Raw genomic sequence first — 23,175 nt, 5'->3', positions numbered from 1 at the left:
TGTCAGGAAGCAGACAGGAGAGGTAGATGGGCAAAAGCAAACCAGCCCCCTAGGAGGAATTTTAACTGACATTTTTCTTATAATATCATCGTGAAGTTGTATTAGAGTGTTATCATACATTCACAAGCATATATCATCGCCACTTGACGATGTTGACTAAATTTGAGACGAAGTCAGCCCGTGTTAAAGGTAAGCTAACGTTAGCTAGCTAGGGTAGCTAGCTTATGCAACGATAAGCATTTTCAAGTTGTTTCTAAATATTGTCTTTTTGTTGTTATTGTAAACTGACACGAATCATTAATTCCGTAGATGTGTTGTTGTGTTTACCTACAAATATACAGTGTGGTCATTCATTAATTTGCAAATAACTCGCTTGATGTGCAAGAAAGTTGATCCCGAATCGTTGCTAGTGAGTTTTGCAGAGCTATCGACTAGACGAGTCACTCAGAGACTCTTGTTTTATGTTTAATTTCCGCATTGAGTATTTATTATTTGCTGTTGGTTATGTAGTTGAGAAATTATCTTTATCACCCCTAGGGCTGAGTTTCCACCCCAAGCGGCCCTGGATCCTGGCAAGTCTGCACAATGGTGTCATCCAGCTGTGGGACTATCGGATGTGCACACTGATTGACAAGTTTGATGAGCATGATGGTAAATAAACGATGTCTTAGAGATGTAGAATCTTCTCACATTGTTTTAATTTGTAATTGGGTGATTGTAATGTCTGTGGTGTTTTTTTTATTGTAGGGCCTGTCAGAGGAATTGATTTCCACAAGCAGCAGCCGCTGTTCGTGTCTGGAGGAGATGACTACAAGATCAAGGTTAGACACTCGTGTAATGGACACACTCACCCTCATACATCTTTCTGACCCTATAGAGGTTTCAGTGTGAAATACACTTGGTATACCATGTCAATGATGATGTGTTTGAACAAACACATCATTCCCACCGGGACCATATGTACTGAAAAATGTATACACTCACTGCAATGTAAGTCGCTTTAGATAAATGCTAAATGGCATATTATTATTATTATATATTACAAACAGAAACAGCAGAACTATCTATATGATTTCATAGTTTGAAACTCTCAACACTAATTAATTGTTTTTCTTCACCAGGTGTGGAACTATAAACTGCGACGTTGCCTCTTCACTCTCCTTGGACATCTGGACTATATCCGTACTACCTTTTTCCATCATGTGAGTGTTTACATAATCAGACTCAAAAAATGGCTGCATCGGATCCATTCAGCCTTCATTCACTCAGTCGTGTCTCAGTGTAGTGCTCCAGGCCTTAGAGAATGGAACAGAATTGAATCTATTGCTTTCGAGTCTGCTGGCATAGAGTTCCATAGAATGCACTCTGAAACTGTAATTCCGCTCCTCTCTCCAGGAGTATCCCTGGATCCTGAGTGCCTCTGATGACCAGACCATCCGCATCTGGAACTGGCAATCCAGGACCTGCGTCTGGTAAGTGTGTCCCTGACTCTATTTTTTCTCCTATGGGTAGATGGATAAAAAAAACATGAAAAGCATCAACTACCAACAAAAGATTTCACTGTTTTCTTTCAGAGTGAATTTTTTATTGCTGTTTGTGTTTCTACCCCACAGTGTCCTGACGGGCCATAACCACTATGTGATGTGTGCCCAGTTCCACCCCTCGGAGGACCTGGTGGTGTCCGCCAGCCTGGATCAGACCGTGCGCGTGTGGGATATCTCCGGTGAGGGCGTGGGGATGGGAGTGAGGGTCGCGGGCGGAGTTTGTGGTTTGGGGCTGTGGGGGTAGGGGGGTGCGGGGTGGTATGGAGAGGAAGACAGGTCCTGAACCCCTTCCTCTCCTCTTTGTAGAGATCTCTGTGTGGGCTGTTTGCAGAAACACCTCTCCCTTCAGTTGAGATAGACAGGTAAACATTGACAGTGTGAGTGATGAGTATATTGTTTAGAACAGGAAAAACACAGAAGACTAGGACCATATCTACAGCACCTGGGGCTTCTCAGTTACCTTTTAGACAGAGGGGGCTGGTTAAATGGGGTTGGAAAGGTAACACTTATTGAGACAGACAGAGGCATTGACAGGTAAATACGGGAGAGGTGTTTTTGTGCTTCTGCATGTTTTTTAATATCTACTTCTTCGTCGTTGATGGTGTTTCTTACCTGTCCCTCCATCACTGAACCTGTCCTGTCTCATTCAATAACCCATTAACATGTTACTTCACACTCACCTCTCTCTCACACATGCACAACACGTGGAATCAGGATGGGCCTTCTGTCCTCGGGCTTCTGTTTCGCCACAGTTGGCATGCATGTCTTCAGCATGTCCCTCTCACCTGTTCACACACAGCTGAGCTCTCATGGACTGTTCGTCTCTGGGAGGCGTGACATTCTGTTGCTTATTCTCCTCACTACTCGGCTTTGCACGTCTCTGTTCAGCACTAGGACCACGGTGTATGCACGGACGCTTCAGATAACAAGACAGACAACGCCAGGCCGATATCACCCCTCATGATATGCCTCAAGTCAGCTTCGTCAGTGACACATACTCCTACCATTCACTACTACTAACGACTAACGACGAGCACATTCCTCGCAAACTCACTGCCTTCCCCTCTACTGATAATTAATCACCTTCCCTATCGTGCAGCAGGCATTAACTCTTGGCATGATTCGAACATTGCTGTCCAACAAGATGTTTTGTTTGCAGTGTTTAACCTAACACATGCATGGACTCTCTCCAAGAGGAGTACTACTCACCCTCCTGACATCCAACGCCCCATCAGAGCACTTTTTTACAACCCCACCCACCACCACCACCAACCCATCAGCCAAATCCACCCCCATCCCACCTCATCCTGTCCCCATGCTGCTCCTGGAAACATCCACCCCTGCACAATGGTTCCTAGTGCAGTTCCGGTCCATGACATCTCTTGGTCCTGTTGGACTATTTGTTCACCACATGGTTTTTGTGGGCTGGAGACACGGATGCGAATTGTGTTCTCTATGGATTAAGTTTGTGTTCTGACTCAAATCCGGGATGTTATCTTTGTGATTGATTGCTAACTGTAATCTAATGGCTGATTGATGATTGTTGCACTGTTTGTGTGTTGGTGATCAATTAACCCAATCAATGATGGTTTGATGTGATGAGGAGGAGGAGGATGATGATGATGATGATGATGATGATGATGATTGTGATTGTTCCTGGACTTGAGTTAGAACTAAACAGAGAACCAAGGTTGTGTTTGTGTGCTCCCAGAGCCCTGTGTGTGTGTGTGTGTTCAGTAGTCCAACAGTAGAGCCCAGTGTGTGTGTGTTCAGTCGTCCAACAGTAGAGGTCTGTGTGTGAGACCACCCCAATCATACACTCCCTTTCCGTTTTGTATTGGTATCGACCTGAGCGTGTTTTGTTAACATGTATCATGTTGCCTCTCTTTCTCCCTCTCCCTGTGTGTGTGCCCCTGTGTAACATGTATATGGTTCCCCTTGTGCGTGGTGCTCTGCATGTTGGTTCCAGGTCTGAGAAAGAAGAACCTCTCTCCCGGCGCTGTGGAGACGGAGGTACGCGGTATCTCGGGCGTCGATTTGTTCGGAGCGTCCGATGCCGTCGTCAAGCACGTCCTCGAGGTGAGAGTGTGTGTTGAGTCTCTCGTCGTGAGATGACAGTACTTTGTCTGTGCGTCTGAATGGGTAAAGACCAGGACCCCCATAGCCCTCTGGAAAGCTGGGTGAAGGAGGGCTTGGTGGCAGAGAGCCAGTGTGAGTACTGAGCTGAGGTTGGTAGATGTGTGTTGTGAGGGGTGTTGAGTGTCGCCCCCTCTCTGCCTGCAGGGTCACGACCGCGGGGTCAACTGGGCGGCGTTCCACCCCACCATGCCTCTCATCGTCTCAGGAGCCGACGACAGGCAGGTCAAGATCTGGAGGATGAACGGTAAGTGTGTGTGTCTGTGTGTGTCTGCCCGTATATGACGAATTGCAGATTGATTTTTTTTTTGTTGCTTTAATGCATATTGATGGGTTTTTTTGTTGCTAGTTTTCCAATAGAAACATTTATCTGCACCACAACAACTTGCTGAACCTTATACACTATCACTAGATATTCTTACCATCTTTTTTTCTTATTTTTTCTTCTTCTTATTTTTTAATAACTGTCTCTTCCTCCCCTCTCCAGAGTCCAAGGCATGGGAGCTGGACACCTGCAGGGGGCACTACAACAACGTGTCCTGCGCCGTCTTCCACCCTCGTCAGGAGCTCATCCTGTCCAACTCTGAGGACAAGAGCATCCGTGTGTGGGACATGTCCAAGAGGACCGGCGTGCAGACCTTCCGCAGGGACCACGACCGCTTCTGGGTGCTGGGGGCTCACCCCAACCTCAACCTGTTCGCCGCAGGTAACTTCACACACACACACACACGAACGATGATAATAATGATGAACTGAATTCATATGGCACTTTTCAATCTGACATGGAGACAAACACACTGAGAAGCTGCACTTAGTCTGGGTGTATGAAGGTGTGTGTGTGTGTTCATCATCAGTGGAGCGTGTAACAAGTAGGGTTGTGTGTTCTCCAGGTCATGACAGTGGGATGCTGGTGTTCAAGCTGGAGAGGGAGCGCCCGGCCTACGCCGTTTATGGAAACATGCTGTACTACGTGAAGGACCGCTTCCTGCGCCAGCTCGACTTCAACAGCAGCAAGGACACGGCCGTCATGCAGCTGCGCAGGTGTGTGTGTGTGTGTGTGTGTGTGTGTGTGGAGCATGTCTTTGTCTGCTTGGTCACATGATTGGAACTAACATCTGATTGTTTCCTGTTTTAGTGGGTCCAAGTTCCCAGTGTTCAGCATGTCTTATAACCCTGCGGAGAATGCAGTCCTGCTCTGCGCTGTGAGTGTTTCTGCAATGTTCTCTCACACACACACACACACACACACACACACACACACACACACACAGATATTGTCTCTAAATGTTGAAATACCCTTCTCCCTCCTTTCCCAGAGGGCGACCAACCTGGAGAACAGCACCTATGACCTGTACTCCATCCCTAAAGAGAGTGACTCTCAGAACCCTGATGGTAAAGCCCTACCTTTAGTTTCTATTCCTTACTAGGCCTTGTTGAATGACAGAACTGTGAACTAACCTGATATATATATATATATATAGTCTGGGTATATATATATATATATATATATATATATATATATATATATATATATATATATATATATATATATATATATATATATATATATATGTGTATACACATACATACATACATACATACATACAGTACCAGTCAAAAGTTTGGACACACCTCATTCAATTCAGACATCAAAAAAAAGTGTTAAACAAACCAGAATATGTTTTATATTTTAGATTCTTCAAAGTAGCCAACTTTTGCTTTGATGACAGATATATATGTATATTATGATATTTAACTACATATTAAACCTCATCAGGCTTCATAGATAATGAAAACCACTAAACCTGTGTTCGTTGCCTTCCCTGCAGCTCCGGAGGGGAAGAGGTCTTCTGGTCTGACAGCTGTGTGGGTTGCCAGGAACAGGTTTGCTGTGCTGGACCGCATGCACTCGGTAAGTGTATATCAGGGCAGGCTGGCGGAGGCAGAAATCGAAGGACGGGCTCATTGTAATCCATGGGGCGGACTAAGGAATGGGATCAATCATTCCATGCGTTACAATGAGCCTGTCCTCCGATTTCTACCTCCACTGGTGTATATAAACAGGATGTTTCATCAGGGACAATAGCTGTAGTTCTTTTTAGTGTTTTTTTTTTGTTTCTTTGAAGAAATGGGGGGGGGGGGGGGGGGGGGGGGCATGATGGAGAGCACTGAGGCCAAGTCATTATGTTGGATATGTCTTGAATGAGTTTTCCAAAATGGTGATGGTGAAGAAGATGTGTCCTCTCCATCCTCTCCCTCTCCCCAGCTGCTGATCAAGAACCTGAAGAATGAGATTGTGAAGAAGGTGCAGGTGCCCAGCTGTGAGGAGATCTTCTACGCCGGGACGGGCTCTCTGCTGCTGCGCGACCCGGACGGGGTCACGCTCTTCGACGTGCAGCAGAAACGCTCGTTGGCCACAGTGAAGATCGCCAAGGTCAAATACGTGGTGTGGAGCACTGACACCAGCCACGTGGCCCTGCTGGCTAAACATGGTATGTACTGTGTATACACACACACACACACACACACACACACACACAAACACACTCTGATCCCTATCAGAGAATGACACACTCTTATCTGTTGCCTTGTTCTCTCTGCTGCTATGAGACCTAGATTTACTCCCTCCCTCCCTCCCTCTCTAGATGTTATCGACAACCTGAAACTAGATTTTCTGTTTTTAAACCTATCCCTTTGTTAAAAGTAACAAAACAATATGTCAATATTCAAGACTGAATATTGACATTATTTTGTTTCTTTTAATAGGGTTAGAGAGGCTTCAGTAACGGTTATGTTATACAAGTTGTATACAGGATATATATTTTATATATATATATATATATATATATATATATATATATATATATATATAGTATATATGTTATATACTGAACAGGAATGACTGAGTCTGCTCTACCCTTGTAGCCATCATGATCTGCAACAGGAAGCTGGAGAGTCTGTGTAACATCCACGAGAACATCCGGGTGAAGAGTGGAGCCTGGGACGAGAGCGGAGTCTTCATCTACACCACCTCCAACCACATCAAATACGCCCTCACCTCAGGGTAAATAAATAAAAAACCACACCCAGTGGAGGCTGGTGGAGATAGAAATCAGAGGTCGGGCTCATTGTAATGCATGGAACGGAATGAGGAATGGTATCGCCAGCCTCCCCCTGAAAACATCACATCCAACCACATCAAATACTCCCTCAGCTCAGAGTGATTAAGAACGCACCACATCAACTTGTTTATACACAGTTGGATAGAAGCAGCTTTCACGTTGCAGCACCCACTGTCTCAGACACACAGAAGCCCTTCCATCAGATCCAGTCTCTTGGTGATCATTTGGTGATAGGAGAGCAGTACTATTAAGTCCCTCTGTCCTCTTCCTGTAGTGACCATGGAATCATCCGGACTCTGGACCTGCCCATCTACGTGACGCGGGTGAGAGGGAACAATGTCTACTGTCTGGACCGCGAGTGCCGTCCCCGTGTGCTGACCATCGACCCCACCGAGTACCGCTTCAAACTGGCCCTGGTCAACCGCAAGTATGAGGAGGTGAGGATGGTCTCAATCTGTGGTGTTAGCTTTGTTGTGTGTGTGTGTGTGTGTGTGTGTGTGTGTGTGTGTGTGTGTGCGCGCGTCCCCACTCTCTCATGGCTCGTCTCTTTACTTCCCCTAAGCACTTCTTGACATTTGACCTTTAACCCTTGACCCCTCCCCCCAGGTGCTACACATGGTGCGTAACGCCAAGCTGGTGGGCCAGTCCATCATCGCCTACCTGCAGAAGAAGGGCTACCCTGAGGTGGCGCTGCACTTCGTCAAGGACGAGAAGACGCGCTTCAGCCTGGCTCTGGAGTGTGGCAACATTGAGGTGAGTCTGACACCCCAGGTTCCACCTCCTCTGAGAGAATGTCTTTGTTCTAATACTCCACTCTTCTCATCTGCAGTTCTCCCCATTTTAAAGGTACATGTGGTGTAAGCATGTACTCCCCAAACCAATGCTTCTTTAGTTGTAGGGAAGGAAAAAGGGTGGAGAATTTGGACAGTCTCAATGTTTTGTGTGGCTTTTGTGTAATTCTCCCTCCGTGCCTGCAGGTGGCGTTGGAGGCTGCCAAGGCTCTGGATGAGCGGGGCTGCTGGGAGCGTCTGGGCGAGGCTGCGCTGCTGCAGGGTCACCACCAGGTTGTGGAGATGTGCTACCAGAGGACCAAGAACTTTGACAAGCTCACCTTCCTCTACCTCATCACCGGCAACCTGGCCAAGCTCCGCAAGATGATGAAGATAGGTGAGAGAGAGAACGAGGAGTGTGTGTTTGTCCCTTTGACGCAGTGTTTCTGTGTGTCAGAGTTGTGTGTGACATCTTCTGTCTGTGCTCGCTGTGTCGTAGCTGAGATCAGGAAGGACATGAGTGGACATTACCAGGGTGCTTTGTACCTGGGTGACGTCAGTGAGAGGGTCCGCATCCTGAAGAACTGTGGGCAGAGTGAGTCCCCTTTAATCCCCCCCCCCCCCCCCCCCCCCACACCCCTCTCCCTCTCTCTGACCCTGGCCTGTCCCTCTTCTGACTATTCTGACTATTCAATCAGTGGATTGATTTGATTGGTCTAAACTGCTTGTCTGTAAATCTTGCGTGTTTGTGTCTCCTGTGTTTTAGAGTCTCTGGCCTATCTGACTGCTGCTACTCATGGGATGGATGAAGAGGCAGAGGCCCTGAAGGAAAGCTTTGACCTAGAGAAGGAGACGGTACGGTCAACACCAATGAAAGAAAACACACACACACACACACAGAGGTGTGCAGTATGAGTAATGATTGAACTCTACAGGTCCCGGAGGTGGATCCTAAAGCCCAGCTCCTGCAGCCTCCTCCTCCCATCAACCCCCTGGACACTAACTGGCCCCTGCTCACCGTGTCCAAGGGCTTCTTTGAGGGAGCCATTGCTGCCAAGGGTGAGTGCTCTACCCTGACACCGTGGACATAGACATAGACACTCGGGTAACTTCATGGGTTTTGCCTGATCTTTGTGTCTGGTATTGAATTGAATTTGCGATGCATGTTAGATTGATGGTGGTCAGAATATGTGTGTGTACTAGAGATGTTAAGTGTGTGTGTGTGTGTTGCAGGGAAGGCTGGTCAGATGGCTGCGGACCAGGACCTGGACACCCCAGGAGGAGAGGGCTGGGGAGAGGATGCTGAGCTGCAGCTGGACGAGGGTGAGTGTCTCCTCAGACCACCTGGAAGGAGAGCAGAGATGTGCAGAGCCTGTTTCTGACTCACAAACCTACTGCATGTCCCTCCACTTACTCACTCACTCTTATTCTCTCTCTCTCTTGTTCTCTCTCTCTCTCAGATGGCTTCATGGATGCCCAGGATGGATTAGGGGAAGAAGGTGTTGTGAAGGACGAGGGAGGAGGCTGGGAGGTGGAGGAGGATCTGGACCTACCTCCAGAGCTGGTAAGACAATCATATCCTCTTTAACATGCACTCTTTCCATACATTTCGCCCATTAAATCACAGCACTGATTGAGCAATGTCATTCTGTTTTTTTTTTTTTTTTTAAACTTCTAGGAGTTGCCTGCTGGTGCTGGAGGAGGAGCTGAGGATGGCTTCTTCGTCCCGCCCACCAAGGGCATGAGCCCCACCCAGATGTGGTGCAACAACTCCCAGCTTCCTGTGGACCATGTCCTGGCTGGCTCTTTCGAGACCGCCATGAGGGTAAGGTCAAACGGCACACTGCAACTCAAGACAGACTTGCTTTCTCTCTCTCTCTCTCTCTCACAAAACACACACCTACCTACCAGCCAATACAGGTATTCTGACAACTCTCTCTGTCTGTTCTCCAGTTGCTCCATGACCAGGTTGGAGTGGTCCAGTTCGGACCCTACAAGTCCCTGTTCATGCAGACCCTGACCCGTGGCCGTACCTGTTACCTGGGCCTGCCAGCCTTGCCCTGCCTGCGCGGGCACCCCCAGAGGAACTGGAAGGACTGTGGGGCCAAGCAGGGCCTGCCCGCCGTGGGCCTCCGCCTCTCCGACCTCATCGCCCGCCTGCAGCAGTGCTACCAGCTCACTACAGCCGGACGCTTCGAGGAGGCCGTCGACCGCTTCCGCGCCATCCTGCTGTCTGTGCCGCTGCTCGTGGTCGACAACAAGCAGGAGATCGCCGAGGTACGCAGCTACGCATGGCTTGGTTTGACTGAGCGGGTTTCACCTTGTGGTTCCAAGTTGTTTGCTCAGTTATTGATGATGATGTCTGATTGAGGTCACTGTCTCTCTTGCAGGCTCAGCAGCTGATTACCATCTGCAGAGAATACATTGTTGGCCTCACCATGGAAACGGAGAGGAAGAAGCTGCCTAAAGACACATTGGACCAGCAAAAAAGGCTGTGTGAGGTAGTGTCGTCGTGTTGATCATCTCCGCTTCCCTCTACGATATTTATCAATTTAATCCCACGTCACTCGATTATAGAAGAGACTACTATCCTGCGATTTCCTCCTTGTTAATGATTGGATGTGTTCATCGCTGTTTCCTCCAGATGGCCGCCTACTTCACCCATTGCAGTCTCCAGCCAGTCCACATGGTCCTGGTGTTACGCACAGCTCTGAACCTTTTCTTCAAACTGCGCAACTTCAAGACAGCAGCTGGCTTCGCCCGACGCCTGCTTGAGCTCGGACCCAAACCAGAGGTGGCACAGCAGGTAACAGTCTCTCTCTCTTGGATGTGGTTAGTGGCTTGTGTCCCTTTTCACGGCGCAGGAAGTTAAAGCGTAACGTTGATCTCGTATCTCTCCTGTAGACTCGCAAGATCTTGGCTGCCTGCGAGAAGACCCTGACAGACGCTCACCAGCTAAACTACGACCCCCACAATCCATTTGACCTGTGCGCGGCCTCCTACACGCCCCTGTACCGCGGCCGCCCGGTAGAGAAGTGCCCTCTGTCTGGGGCCGCCTACTGCCCCCCTTACAAGGGCCAGGTGTGCAGGGTCACACAGGTCAGTGAGGAGAGCTGATCCATCTCAGCATAACCTATTTTAGGCGATTCATCTTTGATATGAATTATAATTATTAAATGATAATGAACTGAACATGTATTACGTTGTTACTGGTCCGAGACTCAAAGAACAGTAAATCCCTGGGGTCTGCTTTGTGATATTTCTAAAAGATTCCACTGAATGGCATAATGACTTGGTTGTAGTAATGTATGACTCTGACCTTTTTAACCTTTTCTTATTTCCAAGGCGACGGAGATTGGAAAGGATGTGATTGGTCTGCGCGTCAGCCCTCTGCAGTTCCGTTAGAGGACGTGAAGAAGAGGACCACGAATGGGAAGAAATGTCAATCAATCCATTCAGCGAAACACATCCACACTTTATTCTATATAGACTCCAGTTTGTCTCTCCCTTTGATAGAGAAAAACACAAAATGGGTGATAAGAAAGTATAGATGGTAGTCGGTTACATTGCCTACAACTTATCCATGAGAGAATATTATATCTTGATGTTAAGCCTTTTTTCCCCGACTGTTTGGCTGCCTGCTTTACCTTTCCTGTGATTCTTTACTTGTGAGTGCCATGCCATCTCTGTGCTCAAACATCTGAGAATTGTGGAATCACTGTCTTTTTCTGACCTGTATACATCAGAAATGAATAATGCAGAATGAGTTGCCACTGCGGCTCTGTGTAATTCATAAAAGAATGGAATAAAATCTCAACTAATTTACTGGTGGACTTTGCACGACTCTTTAATACAGAAGTGTGATTTTTGCTTGTATTGTATTGTATTCATATGAATGAATGAATGACCTATGTGAATGAATATAAAATGGTTGATGTGGGTTCTTTGAAAGGGGAGGTAGGCTGGCCTGAGATTGGAAACTCTTCAACGTGAATTATGAGTATAATCGCGCATTCTTAGTTGGGGAACGTAGAGAGTAGGTAACAAACAAAGAGTTATGTCAGCAAGGAGATATTTCACTGCCATTTTGATGAGGTCAGGGTCTCAAGTCTGCATAGCGGAACCGGAACGATTTTTACAACAACACTTCCTGTGTTTTTGCCAGTTGTTTCTCAAAACCAGGAAGATGGGGTTGGAATCGTCGAAATGGGTTATAATGTTCTTAGTTTGTTGGCTCTGCAAAAGTAAGTTGGTGTTTTTTTGTTCTGCTTTCACATATTTATAGCGCTACACGTTTCAAGATTGCCGGCTCATGTTTGTCTCTATGTGTTGGTGCACTGACCATAGTTCCATTGTACCTCCCAGCTAACCAGCTAGCTAGATATTAATATCTGTAATAGCAACAAATCTAACCACTATTGTCTACTACGCTGTACTGCATAGATCGTGTTTCCCCATCAACGGTTACCCCCGGATAGTGAAACAAACTGAAGCTTTAGCGCTGGGTTTATTGATTAAGCAGCAAGCTAGCAGTTAGCTAACAACTGAGTTGCACTTAGCTGGTCCTCCCCACTACAGGCAAGTCAGTCACTCTCAGCGTGACCGCGTCGCTCGTGATCTCTCTCAGTACAGAGCAGTGGGAGGCAGCGGGCATCGTATAGGATTAGCTAATCGTAACAGTTCACTGGTCGGTATTATTTCACTGGCTGGTGTCATTCATGATATTAAAAAAAAAATAAAGCGTCACCTGTCTGGATTTGACAGGACATCGATAATCATGTTTCGCTGTGTCTTGGTATCTTTGTGATAACAAGGCCTACAATAATGAGACCCTTTGTTTCATGATGACATGCACCATTTACAAATGAACTGGCTTCTGCAATTGCATTACCCTTTTGTCTTTCAGATGTGAGTTGTAACGCTGTCGAGCAGAAGATCTATATAGAGCTGAACAACACTGTCCCATGTGTCCGACTGCTCAATGCAACACATCAGATTGGCTGCCAGTGTGAGTCCCACACACACACACACACACACACACACACACACTGTTCACTGTGTCTTTGCTATGGTTCTGATAATGCTTGAAAATAGACCAGTAGCTGTGTTGAAGATCTATTAATCTGGATATTGTCTTATTCTGTGTGTCAGCCTCCATATCAGGTGACACAGGTGTTATCCATGTCCTGGAGTCAGAAGATAATCTGGACTGGGTTCTGAGCTCAGGACCCAATCCTCCTTATATGGTCGTGTTGGAATCGCGTCTCTTCACTAGGTAGGCTACACACACACTTAGACTACACACACACACACACTTAGACTACACGCACACACTTAGACTACACATGCACGCACACACACACTTAGACTACACATGCACGCATACACACACACTTAGACTACACACAAACATATTTTTCTGTTCCAGAACATGTAAGGATCAAACACACTCAAAGCAATGGTTGTTCATCTACTCTTTCCCGAAAGACCTTTCTCTTAATGACATCCGATTCAAGTCACTCACACACAATGTCTTCCTTCTACAGGTCAGTCATGATGAAGATGAAGAACGTCCCCAGGCGGATAGCTGGGGTCGCAGTGGTGATCCCAAACACTAGCCCGCCTCAGGGGTTCTCGCCACACACTTCCTGTCCCAACGAGAACACAGGTATGTGTGAGGTCTACCAGCCATGAGGGTGAGGTCAGAAATGACCCCCATAATGGTGAGGTCAAAATGACCCTATGATCTTTGGTTTGTGTGTTGCTTGTTTTCCTTCTCATTTCTTCAACCTTTCCCCGTAGGTGTGTACTCTGATAGCTACGGACCCAACTGGGCACACTGTAACACCACTGTATGGAACCCTGAAGGTAATGGCCTCTCCTATGAGGAATTCTCCTTTCCTGTCTTCTCCCTGAAAGAAGACAATGAGACAGAGGTCATCCGACAGGTGAGGGGTCAAATGGCAGTGACCGCTTCAGTCAAACGTGTGTTATTATTAATATTACGCATCGGACTCTATCGAATAAAATATCATGTCACAATAGGGTCATTGACTGTTTTCACCAGAATAGAGGGTGTCTATTAGTCTATTGGTCTATTAGTCTCTTAAAACCAGCCAGATATCTCGAGTTAGTCGGTCTGTTTGGCCTTGCTAGGTGTCTGTATTCTGCTGTGTTTGTGTGTGTGTTGTGTGTTGTGTGTGTATGGTTATCCTTCATTCTGATGAATGTAGCCCCTCTCTCCCTGTAGTGCTACTTTGACAACAACCACGTGGTGAACGGCAGCGCCCCGCAGTACCCGCTGTGTGCCATGCAGCTCTTCTCCCACATGCACGCCGTCACCGACACCGCCACCTGCATGAGACGCAACAACATCAACTTCAGCGTCAACCCAGGTAACCGAAACGGAAAGAAAGTGAATAGTCAGCACGCGCACACACACACACACACACACGCACATACACATACACACGCACACACACACACACACACACACACACACACACATACGCGGACATACACATACACACACACACATGCGCGCGCACACACACATACGAGGACACACACACATACGCGGACACACACACACACTCACACTCACCCTCACTCACACACTCAATGTCTCTCTCTATCTCTCTCTCAGAGATGGTGTGTGATCCTCTGGGTGATTACAACGTCTGGGCTTCCGTCCGGCCAATGAACAACACCGCCAAGGGCCACCAGGAGGGTGAGGCTGTTGTCATAGCAGCAGCCAGGGTGAGCCTCACAAATACTTGATTTGATTGAATCCCCGTGAACGTTACAGTCATTGTTTGATTTGTAATTCGTAGACAAATGACTCTCTTCCTCTCCCTCTACCTCTCTCTCTCTCTCTCTCCCTCTCTCTCTCTACCTCTCTCTCTCTCTCTCTCCCTTTCTCTCTCCCTCCTTTTTGTCTCCTTCCGTAGCTCGACAGCAGGTCGTTCTTCTGGGACGTCGCCACGGGAGCGGAGGGGAGCATCTCAGGGTTTGTCACTCTGTTGGCCGCCGCCCAGGTGCTGCGTACCGTCACGCAGGAAACGCCTCTCCCACGGAATATTCTCTACGCCTTCTTCCAAGGGGTCAGTTCGGTTGACCTGTCAACATGTCAATCATCAGTGTGTGTTATGGAATGTAGCCAACTTGTCATGCGTGTCACCTTTTCACATGTGTATGTTCAGAGTGAGTGTGTATTAGAACATGTGTTGATGATGTATCCCTTTCTCACAGGAAGCCTTTGACTACATCGGCAGCTCTCGGATGGTGTACGACATGGAGCACGAGCAGTTTGTGATCGACCTGGACAACGTTCACTCATTCCTGGAGGTTGGACAGGTAAATGCGTACACATGCTCCTGTTTCATTAGCAAACACACACACATGCGCGCATCAAAAACAGGCACTTCCAACTCTGTAAGAACCCACATGGACACAAATTCACATTATAGGATAGCGATTGATCTGATGTGTCATGTCTCCTCCTTGCCTCTAGGTGGGGATACGCAGCGGCACCAACCTCTATCTCCACTCGGACCCTGTGTCCAGGAGGAACAGCAGCGTGGAGGAGGAGGTGAGTGGCAGGGGTGAAATGAGCACTAAGGTTTATCCTGGTGTACGTACAGTGTGAATCAACTTGGCTGTGTTAGACATGGAATTCTTCCACCCTTTTACCCATCTTCACACAAATTTCTCTCTCTCTCTCTCTCTTCTGCTCGCTCTGTTTCAGGTTAAAATTCTGTTGACCAACCTGCAGTCAGCCAGCGCCGGGCTCAGCTTCTCATTGGTTGAGCCAACTGTCTCTCAGCCTCTTCCACCCTCCTCCCTCCAGCGCTTCCTGAAAGCCCGGCCAATCCCAGGGATTGTGCTTGCAGACCACCAATCGGCTTACAACAATAGGTAAGGGTTGGACCAGGCCATTGTCGTCACGGTTGTTCATCACTGCAATAATGCTAATAATAACAATGGTTGATATGGATGGATGATTCCTTCATCGTTATGAGGATTTGTTTTGTCCTGTTTACCGCCGCACAGGTTCTACGAGAGTCTGCATGACAACGCTGCCAACCTCAACCTGACGTATCCATCTAACCTCAGTCCTGAGGAACAGCTGGAGTTTGTGACTGACACTGCTAAGGTACTGTTACCATAGCAATACCACTGAAACTCCCATTCCAGTATTCACCGATTGAAATGAGAGCCTCTGTCTGTTACAATAAGATCTCTCTCTCTCTCTCTCTCTCTCTCTCTCTCACTCCTTCCTCCCTTTCAGGCCCTTGCTGAGGTGGCTACCATGGTCGCTCGCGCTCTCTACAAGCAGGCCGGGGGATTGTCCCCACTCACCAACATCAACGCAGACCCCAAAATAGTGAGACTCAACCCTTGATGACCGGCTCAAGTTCTATTGCATGTCACATACATGTTATAAGAATGCCATTCTGTTCTCTCTCTCTCTCTCTCTCTCTCTCTCTGTATCTCTGTTAACAATAGTCACTTGGTCATTCTGTGTCGTCACTGTAAACAGCTTATTGAATGGAACTGTATTGGGACAATAATCAGGAATTGTATGATGAATTGAACATTGTCCATCTCCCTCAGGTTACCCAGATGCTGTATGGGTTCCTGGTCCAGTCTAATAACACCTGGTTCCAGTCTTTGATGGCCCCTGAACTCAAGAGCATTCTCAGTGAGTATGACACCTGTAGATCTACAAAATCTGTATAGAACAGACATAGCCCATCAGACCAAAGCAGTTTGGCTGCTACAGTCATGGGTCCACTTAATATGCTCTTAACATAAAGAAGTAACACATTGTTACATATCGAAGTATGAACACACAGACACGCTCCCATCCGTACGGCACAGAGTCTTTATGGTTTCGTGTCTTGGTGTCTCTCAGAGCCCAGCCCGCCAGAGTACTACGTTGGCGTTGCCATGCAATCCATCCCGGCCAAGACCCCGACCCGTCTGGTCCAGTACCTCCTGGCCAATCTGACTGGAACGGCCATCAACCTGACCCAGACCGAGTGCCAGAAACCTGATGACCTGCCGCTTGAGAGCAAAGATGTAAGTGTGCCGCACTGTCTGTGTCTGTCTGTCTGTCTGGTCTGTCTTGTCTGTCCTGTCTGTCTGTTTGTCTGTCCTGTCTGTCTGTCTATCTGTGTTGTCTGTCAGTCTGTCGGTCTGAAAGATGTATAAGTAGTGTCTCACTGTTTGTCTGTTAGATTTAAAACCAAAACTTTGGCACAGATGCTGAAAACCCTTCTAGTAAGTCTCTCTCCCTCTCTCTCTTTTTCTCTCCCTCAGCTGTACTCCTATCTCTGGGTCCAAGGCTCGGTCCCGCCCAACGGCACCCAGAGGGAAGCTTTCTGCGTGCGCGCAACGGTGCGCCTGACCAAAGCAGTGTCCCCTGCCTTTGAGTTGGGGGAGTACGCTTCCAAAGACTACAGCACGTGGACAGAGTCGCGGTGGAAATTCATCAAAGCCCGGATCTTTCTAGTGGCCAGCCATGACCTGGAGGTAAAACTGCACTCTAGTCCACTTAACCGACGTGATCCATATCTGTTTAATCCATAACACTTCCGTTGATTAGGTCCAAGTGGTTCGACGTGTACGCCTCAATGATTCTCATTGTCAAGCTAAAGATTGTTACACTAATTATCTTGGTTTGTTTACGTTCCAGAGGGTAATGGTTGAGGTGAATAAAATGACTGACCTTTCTTTGGTTCCATCTCCTAGATGCTGACGTTGGGCGTGGGAGTAACAGTGTTGCTAACCTCCCTGCTCGTGACGTACTTTGTCAACACGAAGGCCGACGTCCTCTTCAGCGCCGCGAGGGAGCCCGCCACCGCTGCCTACTGACCATCGCCTGCGGGCTTTCTAACCTGTGACCAGCCAGCAACCACTACTCTCCCTCCCAACCAACCATCCAAACAACACATGATATAGGTACAACACAGACAGGTTAGGCAGAAACAGATTGTTTTGAGGCTAATTCACAGTTGAATGACAGCCGATGGACTCATACTGTACACGTGACTGGACTGGACTGGGCTGGCCTGGGTGGATCTGGAATCAGGGTCAGGTTGCACTGGTCTGGGTCAGCTGGCTGTCAGCCAGTGTAAAAGATGTTCATATTTGTTTTGTTTTGTTTTTATTTTGTTGTTGAATAATGTTTTGTTTACTGCATCATGTCATGGGAGTAGGCACTACGCTTTGTTTGACCTTGGAACATTTAAGGTGTGTGTGTGTGTGTGTGTGTGTGTGTGTTAATGGAATGTGCGTGTTAATGGAAGGTGTGTGTCTGTGTGTGCATGTTAATGGGATGTGCGTGTGTGTGTGCATGTTAATGGTAGGCGCGTGTGTGTGCGTGTTAATGGAAGTGTGTGTGTGTGTGTGTGTGAGCGTGTTAATGGAATGGGTGTGTGCGCAGTGTATGTTGATTGCGATAGTATGTGCAATAACTTTCTTTTCGCTGTCTGTAGTAAACTGATCAGTAATTTCTAATGAAAATGAAACATTACCTGGGCAAATGGACTTTGGATGTGGGTTAAGCTGAATGACCACTACTTTTACATTCAAATTTGCATATAGAAATAGTATTATTTTATTTGGTTTGCCATCTTTCAAAAATCTTTTTGTTTTTGTTTTTATTAAGTAAAACTCGCTGAATTCGATGACATCATGTCAGAGGTTTTTATGTGTTGATGGACATTTTGTTAAACGATGGTGATCTTTGACCAACTGGGAAATACGTTTGTGATTATTGCCTTGGTAACTAAATAAACATGGCTTCTTTTTCAATCCTTTGTTGTCTTTCCTCTACTATAGCCATTTATGCTTCTGTCTACATCATGGGAGGCTGGTGGAGGTAGAAATTGGAGGACGGGCTCATTGTAGTGCATGGAACAGAATCAGGAATGGTTTCAAACGTGTTTTGAGACCATTCCGAATTCCGTTCCATGCATTACAAAGAGCCCGTACACACTCACACACACACTCACTCACTCACACTCACACACACACACACACACTCACTCACTCACTCACTCACTCACTCACTCACTCACTCACTCACACACTACACTACACACTACAATTACCAAGTGCTCTAAGCATGCACCCTCATTTACTAGAAAAAGGCTATGGACCCTCCACTGCTTCTGGTGTCCTAAACCTAGAGACCAGCACCACCGACTGTAACTTAAGAGTTCCTATAATTATAAGCATTGATAGCTTTTATAAGTGGACACAACAACTTCAGATGAACTGAAAGTTATTTTGGGGTAAATATGTGATTTTGTTCTTTACAGTGTTGAATTGGATGGTTAAAAGATAAATATTTGGAATATTTCAGTGAAGAGTTGGCATCCGCTTCGAGGTTGTACAAGGAGAAACGAGTGGAGGAGGGGCGATGAGTCGGGGGCGGGGCTCCGAGTGCTACAGTTGAGGGGAAAAAAGAAGAGGAGAGTGAGAAAATACCGAATGGATATTTTGGAATAAGTAAGTAGTATTTTGGTGTGGAAAGGGGCTACCCCAGGCTTGATGTGAACAGTCAAAGATGTTTAGACATTGGAGGTAGGAGGGAAAAATAAATTAGGCGCGAGGTGGGGGGGTCTCATGTTCCCGAAACAATAAGTCGACCAAAAGGCTATGGGACTCGGTTTTCACTCTAGACGGCAGCAGCCGGGGAACTTTAGATAGGACCCCTGATCGGGCCTATTGTTATTTTCACCGAGGCCACGTAGCGATCTAACCACATTTTGAACGTGGGTTTGGAGGGGACTACCCCCCAGCAATTTGGGAGAGAGAGGGCTATCCTCATTGCTACAGCATGGGAACTTGGCACTGAGAGGACACGTTTGGGCTCGGGCGAATTTTCGCAAAAGGTTGGTGTTTGTTTCAGTGTGCTTTCATTCATACAACTTAAAGCGTTCCATTTCCCCAAATGTAAATGAAAGGAAAAGTGGTTTGCTATCGGGAAACCGATCGCCCTGAAAATATGGCATCGGGTGCTTGATAGTGGCCGGGGACTCTCGCCCCATTGTTTGCCATAGCCCTCATAATGGAGGACAAAAAAAATCTCGCTTACGCCGCATAACTGGGCACTAATAACTCATATTCGCTGGTCTGTTCTTCGACAAACACTTTATGTTTTACTTTATTTTACACGAGTAGTAACACATTGTTTCGTTCAGTCCTTTGTGGTTGTAGGAAATCGTTCAATAATTAATGGTGCTCCGATCAGACCCCCGTTCCAACCGGCTGTGCACGCCAGACACTATTTGTTACTGCTAATGTTACATTGTATCGGATTCTGCAGAGTGGTTGCTATAATTTGTTACACGGTTTGTCTCAGTGCAGCATGTTAGAAATTCAACGGAATAGGTTAATTGTGTTTCATGTGGTTGTAAAACTACCAAAGCAGCTCTAGGCGTGTTAGTGTCAGATGATACATTATTTCAATTTCAAAGAATGTCTAAACTTCAGATGGATTAGAAGGATTGAAGTTAAAAATCCCTTGAACAAACTGTAACACATTATTGACGCGAATTCACAACATTTGTCACTGAAATCATTACATTCAATTCATCAACACAATATTTGTGTCATTCCCAAGGGCTGTATTTGACCCCAAATTAACATGCATTCTTTCATTTTACTAATTTACTCTCATAGGTTTTGTTGGCCTATTTGAGAATTCCCAGGCTATTATCGCAGCTGCCTGTGACTCTCAAAGCAAACAGGTCCATACTATACCCAAAGCTAAGGCACAGTGGTCAACTCAAACCCACGGGCTATGGTACGATGACAGAATAGTTAGTAATGGTTGCGGTAACGGTCTTTCTACTCTTACAACAATATTCTACCAAGTCTCTGTCGGCTATAGGCCTCATATCTGTTTGGTTTGGCCACTCCCTGTCTGTCAGATTTGTACCCACACCTGCCCCATTTCGTAACAAATGGGCACAAAGGTTGAGAGTTGCAGTTGTCTCATTATTCAGTTGCTTCTCTCTTGTCACTGTATTCAGCTGTGTGTGTGTGCATGTGTGCGTGCGTGCGTGCGTGTGGCCCTCATACTCTCCCACCGAGATGGGTGTGTGCTTGTTTTCACAGTTGCCATTTCCCTGGTTCCATGGTTTTAGATAAAATTAGTCGTTTGAGAGAGAGAGAGCTCTTCCACCATGGTAGCTTGTTTGTTCTTTTCCATTGCCACATATGATAAGAGTTTAATAGTTGTTTTTTATGAAACTGGAGGAACTGGCTTTGAATGGTGTGTGTGTGGTTGGTTACAGGAATGACTTGCCTCTCCTTTATACTCACCAAGCGCCATTAAAAGAAAGGCAGGCAGAAGATGGTTGTGTCTTTTCCAGCTAATGTACTGTACTGAATAGACAGAAGGCGTCTGTGATCCTCAGTGTGAGTTAATGAGCCGTGCATGATCAGGTACTCTCTCAGAAAAGCCTTGCCTTCGGCATCGGCTCCAGAGAGCATACAGACTAGACAGGGACCATATTCCCTAATCTCAGACTACAGCAACAGATTATTCTGCCTGTGTGCCATTCTCCTGTAATTGGACATGGGTGATTTAAGATTTTTTTTTTGTCTTTCACTTTCATTCAAGATTCTGTGTGTGTAAATGTCCTACCAGCACAGACAGCCAGATGAATCTGACAGAGATGCTGAGCACACGTGTACATGCTTTTCATATCCTCACAATGTTTGTAACTTGGACTCTGTTGTCCATGATGGTGATGTGGTGGAGTGAGGTTGGCGTGAGAGCGAGGAGTCACGGCACCACAGTTCATTAACTAGGTCACAGGACACTGGGGTGAAGGATGAAAAGGAAACCCTATCCATCCACCTCTCCAGCACAGCAGACCACACCTAGGCTACACCTTGATCCGCTGTTCATCCCGTGGAGAGGCTGACGGAGGTAGAAATCGTGTTTGATACCGTTCCGCACGCCGTCCCATGCATTACAGTGAGCCTGTCCTCCGATTTCCACCTCCGCCAGCCTCCACCGTGTTCATCATACCCTCAATATGAAGCAGACAAGCAGCCGTATCTCATAGAATCAAGTTAAGGAGATGTTGGCTTCATGCAGCAAGCTACAGGTCGAGTGAGTGGGCTATGCACTGTAGGCCTCTGTGTAAACTACGCTGTCTTTGTACTCCTCCCTGTTTAGCCCACATTTCCTTGAAACGCATGATATTTTATACCTCTCTATTCTGCATGCTGCTCACCACACCCGCCCACTCAGATAATAAAGATTGACTTGACTTGACACAGCAGCAGAATTGGCTCCAGGCCTGTCTCCTAAGGCTTCACAGGACTCCAGTGGAGATTATTGATGGTGCTTGTTATCAGCATGTGACGAGAGCTGAAGTTCAACACGTGCTCCAGGGGTTTTATTGGTCGGTACAAAGGGTAAGAAGAGTTTATTGGTGGAGACAGTGGGGCACTTCCTAAGAAGAGACTCAAGTCAATACAGGCTACGCATAGACACACACACACACACACACACACACACACACTAGTATATATATTGTCTTGTTTGGAGGGAGGGAAATCAAGAATAGAATGGCAGCTTGAAAATAGTTTGTTGCTTCATCTAATGACCTGTAAGACATTGGATACAAATTATATCCCCACAAGACAAATCGAAGCCTCCAATTAACATGACATGCCCCGCCCATATCAATTGAGCGTGTGACAGACGTCGGCCTATATGACTTTTCTGACTGTTTTTGGGGAGCATGTTTCTCAGAGTAGGGGAGGGTGCCATAAGGTCACGTTTCCATGGTAACTGTCAACCTCAAATCCCCTCCAGATGAACACCCTCTTTCATCACCATGGCAGCGGAGAGGCCCTGTTACCCAGGGGACCAAGGGAGACCAAGAGGGAATGTGAGATGGGGGGGGGGGGGTGTAAGGGAGAGAGAGGGCAAACAAGTTTGTGAAAACACAGTAATCCAATATGGCCGCCTTTGTATCAGTGAGAACTGTAGGGCTTGCCTGAAACTTAGAAGCTCATGGCAGACTTATGGTTTGCAGAGGTTCGACTCGTGTGATGATGCTGAAGACGTTGACATGGCAGCCAGAGCCAAAACCAAGGTTTTAGCTCGGTGGATAACACAGTCTTGTGTCACTCAGACAACCCAGGTTAGATGCAGGGTTGGCAGAGGTGGCAGAGAGTGAGATTTGTTGTTTCTCTTTTTTAATTGACACAAGGGGCGGGGGGGGGGCTGAGCTGAGGGTCCTCATTAAGCTCATTTCAAGCAATTCTAGGTATTTTGCCATGACCCCTGATCAAAAGAGGCCGAAATTGAGAATTGCAGACCAGATATGAATGACTATTAATGATATTAAATATTAATGAATGATAGTGTAATTTGGATTGTGAGTATCGTGGTCAGTTTGTGAGATTTTACTTGTTGCTGTGAGACCGAGAGGGAGGGAGGGAGGGGGGGGGGGGGGGTGTCCAAATTGTGAGCGTCACGGTCAGTGCGTGGGAGTTGGCAACCGTGTAGATAGTTGATTGGTTACATTAGTGCCTGGGTGGCTCACATTACACTGCTGATGT

General features: G+C 46.9%; 2 protein-coding genes across 2 annotated transcripts; both read left to right on the top strand.

Moving 5' to 3' along the window:
* The first annotated feature begins 2 nt into the window (after positions 1 to 2).
* Positions 3 to 11,398, top strand: copa (COPI coat complex subunit alpha). The gene is made up of 29 exons (XM_083690390.1): positions 3 to 189; positions 538 to 651; positions 748 to 821; positions 1,122 to 1,202; positions 1,396 to 1,472; positions 1,614 to 1,723; positions 3,514 to 3,623; positions 3,828 to 3,927; positions 4,168 to 4,386; positions 4,571 to 4,721; positions 4,816 to 4,882; positions 4,997 to 5,072; positions 5,510 to 5,592; positions 5,947 to 6,172; positions 6,606 to 6,744; positions 7,077 to 7,239; positions 7,409 to 7,555; positions 7,780 to 7,969; positions 8,072 to 8,167; positions 8,339 to 8,427; positions 8,508 to 8,631; positions 8,806 to 8,895; positions 9,033 to 9,136; positions 9,251 to 9,397; positions 9,526 to 9,849; positions 9,963 to 10,073; positions 10,217 to 10,378; positions 10,477 to 10,671; positions 10,918 to 11,398. Exons 1-29 carry the CDS (start codon positions 150 to 152, stop codon positions 10,975 to 10,977), a joined length of 3,669 nt encoding a protein of 1,222 aa, XP_083546516.1. The 5' UTR covers positions 3 to 149; the 3' UTR covers positions 10,978 to 11,398.
* Positions 11,399 to 11,734: 336 nt separating this feature from the next.
* ncstn (nicastrin) lies at positions 11,735 to 18,393 on the top strand. Its single transcript, XM_083689764.1, has 17 exons — positions 11,735 to 11,816; positions 12,479 to 12,580; positions 12,724 to 12,847; positions 13,119 to 13,240; positions 13,375 to 13,520; positions 13,823 to 13,967; positions 14,219 to 14,331; positions 14,523 to 14,675; positions 14,824 to 14,928; positions 15,086 to 15,163; positions 15,320 to 15,489; positions 15,625 to 15,727; positions 15,863 to 15,958; positions 16,189 to 16,276; positions 16,490 to 16,656; positions 16,897 to 17,109; positions 17,329 to 18,393. Exons 1-17 carry the CDS (start codon positions 11,759 to 11,761, stop codon positions 17,449 to 17,451), a joined length of 2,106 nt encoding a protein of 701 aa, XP_083545890.1. The 5' UTR covers positions 11,735 to 11,758; the 3' UTR covers positions 17,452 to 18,393.
* Positions 18,394 to 23,175: the final 4,782 nt, after the last annotated feature.

This window comes from Argentina silus (genome assembly GCF_951799395.1).
Source record: "Argentina silus genome assembly, chromosome: 18".
NCBI lineage: Eukaryota > Metazoa > Chordata > Actinopteri > Argentiniformes > Argentinidae > Argentina > Argentina silus.
This window is presented reverse-complemented; position numbering and strand designations above follow the sequence as displayed.